This window comes from Monodelphis domestica, chromosome 7, assembly GCF_027887165.1.
Source record: "Monodelphis domestica isolate mMonDom1 chromosome 7, mMonDom1.pri, whole genome shotgun sequence".
Classification (NCBI taxonomy): Eukaryota; Metazoa; Chordata; class Mammalia; order Didelphimorphia; family Didelphidae; genus Monodelphis; species Monodelphis domestica.
The window spans coordinates 14396919-14402918 of record NC_077233.1 but is presented as its reverse complement, the minus strand read 5'-3'; the positions used below and the strand labels follow the sequence as shown (position 1 = coordinate 14402918).

General features: G+C 48.2%; 1 protein-coding gene across 1 annotated transcript in view; it reads left to right on the top strand.

Moving 5' to 3' along the window:
* The first annotated feature begins 5568 nt into the window (after window positions 1–5568).
* The window catches only part of LOC107649503 (procyclic form-specific polypeptide B-alpha-like), a 130382-nt gene continuing 129950 nt past the window's right edge, over window positions 5569–6000 (top strand). Inside the window, exon 1 of the mRNA XM_056806261.1 lies at window positions 5569–5961. Coding sequence (XP_056662239.1) covers window positions 5598–5961 — 364 coding nt within the window. The 5' untranslated portion in view covers window positions 5569–5597. The remainder of the gene's footprint in view (window positions 5962–6000) is intronic.

Here is a 6000-nt window from a genome sequence, read left to right as displayed (position 1 = left end):
CTATGCATCCCCTCAGTTTTTAGTGTTTATGTACCTCCAAATTACTTTTGTATTTCCTTATCTGAGTCTAGGTTGGCTCCTTCTGCCCTCCAGTAGATTATAAACTCCCTGTGGGCAGGAAAGATTTCTTTATCTCGTATTCCAATTGTTTAGCGTGCTGCCTAGCATATAGTAAGTATTTAATAAATTCTTGTGGAACTGAATTGAGGAGATCCCACATGTTCACTCCCGGAAGCAGCCATACGTCCATTAGAAATCTTCAGGGCCTGGCTAAGTGAAGATGCCCAGATCTCAGGCTTTTAATAACAGAGGAGGCTTAGAGATGGACTCTCCTCTCAGAGGACACTGTTTTCTCTCACTTCCTATTCCATGGGCTTATTCTGCTTCTATCCACAGGGGATATTCCCACATCAACAGGTTCTTGATGTGTTGATAATGTCTTAGGAAAAGTGTGGTCTCCCAGGGTGATGAGACACACTCCTTAGGGAGGGAGACATTTCCACTGCTGGTACCCTTTCCTATGGAAAGCGGAGAACTATGCTGTCTTTGAAATGAAAAAAAAACAAAACAAAACCCTAATGCTTGCCTTTTTCTCTTGTGTGCCAACTCTAAAGCTCTAAGAACCAACGCTGTGGGGAGAGGTTAAGATACTAAGTCATAACCTTCTGCTCAAAAGATGCTTAATAATGATGTTTTTGGAAAACACACCGGACTGACGGTGTAATGGAAAGAACACTGCACTGGGGATCTAGAGATTCTAGCCTGTGCCCTCTTCACTAACTAGCTTTGCCACATTGGCTAAGTGATTTAACCTAGCTGAGTTTCCGTTTCCTCACTGTAAGATCTGGGAGAGTTGAATGAAATGATCTCTCAGATCCTTTCTAGCCAGAAAATCTGGAATCAATACCTCTTAATTCTAATCTTTGTGTCTGAGGCTCCAACAGGGTATGAATGGCCAGGGTACACTGGGAGGGGATTTCTCACTTTTTTGGCCCATTATCTCTACCTAGTTAATTTGGGAGCTTCCACAATGAGAATATTCATTCTACAGACCAACTGTTCTTGTAAACAGGTTTATGAAGCTCAAAGGAGAATCCAGATTTATATCTAAGCCAATGAAAACAAACAGAATGCATATGAAAGGGGGCAGCTGGGTGGCTCAGTAGATGGAGAGCCAGACCTAGAAACTGGAGGTCCTGGGTTCAAATCTGGCCTCAGACACTTCCCAGCTATGTGACCCTGGGCAAGTCACTTAGCCCCCATTGCCTAGCCCTGACCACTCTTCTGCCTTGGAACCAATACATAGTATTGACTCCAAGATGGAAGGTAAGAGTTTTAAAAACAAACAGAATGCATATGAAGCCCCCAAATGATGCCCACCCGTGAATACATTTTCTTCACCAGTCAGTGAGTGTCTACTTATCTACACTGACTAGGTAGCCAGTGTAGATCAGACATTTCAATGGATATTTCCTATTGAGCTACCGGAACCATTGCTAGTATTACCATATTACTTCTGGGTCATATATTCACCCCTGTCCAACTTAGGGGAGCTCTTTCTATCTCTGGCTTGGTCTCTGTCTCTGTTTCTCTGTTTGTCTCTCTCTCTGTCCCTCTACCTCTCTGTGTCTATCTGTCTGTCTCTCTCCCTCTTTCACCTTTCCTCCCTTCTCTTCTGGGGCCTCAGTTTCCTGTGATATTTCCATCAAGGGATATAAGTGGGTGGAACCAAGTACAATCATGGGTGACTTGCCAAGACAACACTAATATCCCCATCTCCGCCTCCCCCACCACCACCACCACCACCATCATCATCATCATCATCATCATCATCATAGCTACTATCATCCTAGCATAAATCCTTCCATCTGTAAAAGCTATTTTGTAAAGTATTTTCATAAGCTTGAGACCTTGCAATCCTTCCCCAAATCTTGGGAAGTATGACCATGTCATAGTAAGGGGCATCAGCCTTGGAGTGAGAGGATCTGAGTCTCTCTTCTGCCATTTCATCCCAATTTGTGCTGTGTATGATAATTATGGCCCCGTGGGGCAAGTCACTTCTCTGTCTGCTTCAGTTTCCTCATAGGTAAATGAGGGCGTTGGATTAGATGCTATCTAAGGTGTTTTTCAGTTCGAAATCCTTTGACTCCACCATCTTCCATAATTTCAAACCGAATCCCAGAACTAACTCTTTCAAATCTGTAAGCGAAGACAAGTCAGTGAACTCTCTGAGTTTCCTTATCGTTGCTTAAAAGAATCTGTGAATTCTCTCTCTGCCCATCCAGATTGCAACCAAGCCCTGGATGCCTTAACAGGCAGCATTTAGACTGTCTTTGTGGGCTTCTTTGGGTAGAAAATTCCTCTACTTGTGACCAGCCTGGTGATACAGCTCTCCTAATTTTTCCAGGCTTGCTCCTCAGATAACAGACACACAGTCCACTGCTCGGCCAATACTTGAAGTCCTTCCAGCTCAGAAGTTCCTGCCAGGGCTTGTCTTCTCCTGGCAGAGTCTTTGAGGACCCAAGGCCTCCATTTCAGGAGAGCAGAGCTTCAGGAGAGAACCCAATTTATTTTTATAGGTGAATAGAATAACAATAAGCTCACACTTCAGGGTTTACAAAGCACTCCCTCTATTATCTCATCTGATTCCTTACAACAACTCAGTGAGGTGGATGCCATTTTTGGCTCATTTTATAGATGAGGAAACTGAGGCTAGTCAGGTTCACACAGGTAGTAAGAATATGAAGCAGGATTTAAAATCAAGTCCTCTTGACTCTAAATCCAGTTTGGCCAGTTGGGCTACTTGTCTCATAAGTTGTTGAGATGAAAGAGTGGTATAAAGCACATGTACTGTTATTATTGCTATTAAAGAAGATAGGTCAGACCTTTATACTTTCACTGGATGAGTCAATATGGGATGAGTAGACCTATGTTTGACCTGGGAGAAACAATCCTTTTGATCAGATCCTCCTTTGGGATCTCAGCTTTCCTAACTATAAAATGGATCATATGACTTCTAGGGTCCCTTCTATGAAAGACAGGCCATAACATAAAGAATAATAGTAAACATTAGCTGTAAGGAAGCATTTGTTTAGTGAAGCCTTTTGGCTTTTGAGGGAATATTTGTTCCCCTCGGAGACACCTGACCTGAGGTTGGATATGGCATTTTGGGCACATGGTGGTTTCCACTAAAAAAAGGATGTTCCATTGGAAAAAAATAAAATACACACGAGGTGATGTAGAGGAGGAGATCTGGGATAAGTAGGCGGAATCTCTTATGTTCCTTGTACTGTTCCGAGCAGGTGAGTTGGCAAAGGTGTGAATCTTTTCCAAGTTGTGCTCTGTGCCGCCTGTCTATTTGGGTAATGAGAGTCTTTGGGGAAATGCTTGCTGAGGGGCCCAGCTCTTCAACTCATGCTTCTGTATAGAATCCTAGCTCCTATTGACCTCAGGGAATCATGAAGTGGTGGAGATAACTTGACCTTGGGTTGTATCAAGAGAGAGCCATATCGGGAAGGAAGGCGGTTATCTCCCTGCTCACTTCTGGACAACTGGCCAGATTGGAGAGTGCCCACAGGAGGGTAACCAGGAATACAGAGGGCCCTTGAGTCCAGATGTACCATATGAAGAAGCATTGAAGGAAGCAGAGAGAAAAGAAGACTCGCTTACTGGGAATATGACAGCAACTTTCAAGTACTCTAAGAATTGTCTTGTCAAAGAAGGATTGGATTGGTTCTTCAGAGCCTCAGGGAGCAAAATCAGGGACAATGAACTGAAATTCCAAAAAAGGAACATCAGGACTGCTGTTAGAAGAGCCCTCTTAGCCACTGTTCCCAAAGCGGACTGGACCGTCCTGGGAAGGAGTGGGTTCTTCCTTACCTGTCAGGTACATTGCACACATGGTTCTTGCCAAGATATAGTCTGGATGAGCTGCCTTTTAGACCTCTTCGGGTTCTGAAATCCTGCGATTCTGTCCCTTTGAATAAAATCAATCCTTATTGACAGGGCTTTCCTTCTGCAGCCTCGAGGGGTTAGATGCGTTGACTCCTGGCCCCATCCTGTTTCATGGTGTGATCAGTTCACCATAGAAACCACTTTTAGGATATCAACTTATAGCTCATTGCCATATTCTTCAGAGATATTGAGTCAGAGATTGGCTATTGAAAATGCAGACATGATTTGACTTACATTTTTACAGCACCCCAAAGTCCATTTAATAATGGGAAGAAGCCTGGTTTAATGGAAAGTAGGAGTCAGGAGCCCTGGACTCCTGTTACTTAAAAGCTGTGTGTCCCTGGGTAAGACACCTCACTTTTCAGGGAGCCAGTTTCCTTATGTATGGAGTGGAGTAGGTGATCTTTAGGGTCCTTTTCTGCTCTAAGATGCATGCCTTTACAACCTAGCTCGCTCATTTTATTTTCAAGATTTTGCTTTATTGGATGACTTGTGTCAATTGTATCAAACATCATATTGCATGAATCTTTGAAGACAGAAGCCTGATCTTCCCCCTCCAGCCTTCATGATGTCTCTCCTACATTCCTGTCAAAGAGGAGGAATGGATGGGCTGTGAAGGGCTGTCTCTTTCCTCACCCTCAGAGCAGAATGGAACAAGATCACTTGCTAGAGGAGTCTGAGGCCTGCTCTGTTAATTTGTCCCCTGCCTCCTACTGCTTCCCCTCTCTGGAGGTGTCAAGACCAAGCTGGCACCTCCCTGCTCTCCTGGGTACCGTTAGCCCTGGGATGGCGCCACTTCCCCCTCTGCCTCTGTCTCTTTCTCTGGCTCCACTCCCTGATAGGGGGAAGTGGCAGGAAGCCTAGCCCTGTGGTGGCCCCAGAAGAGCAGCGGAGGTGAAGACAGTGTGCCCAAGGCAGGGGAAAGGGAAAGGGGGTAGCCAGACCTTGTGGGAGTAGGACTCTTGGGGTCATGGCCCAGAAGAGGAACCAAGGCTTCTAAGAATAGTTACTCTGAAGAAAACAAATTAGAAGTGGGCTCCACCCCCGCTGCCTCTCATTTCCTTGGGGCTTTAGGCTTCCAGATGTGTGGTGGGGAGGAGAAGGAAGGATGGGGGCAGACCTGCGGGTCCCAGGTGAACAAGGTGCAGAAAGTGTGGGGGGGGGGCGGGTGTATTTTAGGGAGCTCACCTCTCCCTGCCTATTATTGGGGCTGGGGCGGGGAGGAAAAGGGACTCTCCTGATTAGCTTTCTCCCTCCACATTTGCCCCCCTTCCTGTCACCTTTCATTCCCAGGTGACCTTCCTCTGGGAAAGGAGAGAAAGCAGGAAGTTTTATGCAGGGGCTTTGGGGGAGTACCCCGGGCTTCCTGCCAAGCGTGCCAGCTTTTTTATGTATCTCTTCCCCTCCCCCCGAAACCTCCCTGGAAGCCGAGGAGCCCCCGAGAAGGGCTGCCAGCCTGGGAGGCTGCGCTGAGGGGCTGTTTGTGGGGAGTGGGGCAGGGGAGGCCGACAGTAGGGGGCGCGGCAGTAGGGCGCCGAGGGAGGCGTGGGCAGGGGCGGGGGGGGGGGGGCGTGCACAGCTTGGGGAGTGCAGACAGGGGACGCTCACCTGAGCCCAGCCTGCCTTGGGATTGCCCCGCTGAGATGGGCTCTGTCACTTCGGCTCTCAGTAGATCCCGGAACACAGTGGTGCAGCTGAGCTCCCGGCAGCAGGCGCGGGAGACGGAGGAGGAGGAGGGGGCGTCGGAGGCTCGGCGCGCTACACTCGGGATTCCGGAGCCCGGAGGTAAAGCCGGAGCTAGAGATCGAGAGACGCGCGCCCCGGGAGCCTCGCTCACACCCGCCACTGCCTGGGAGCCCACGCCAACCTCCGAGCTGGAGCCCGAGAAGACCGAAGCGCGGTCGCTGTCCCCGGTGCTGAATCCGCGCACAGAGCCCGAGCCCGAGCCAGAGCCCGGCGAGCAGAGCATGGATCAGCCCGACGTTCCCCCGAGCGGGAGCGCAGCAGGTGAGCAGTAGTGCGCTTGGGAAGCGGTTAGACCGCGGG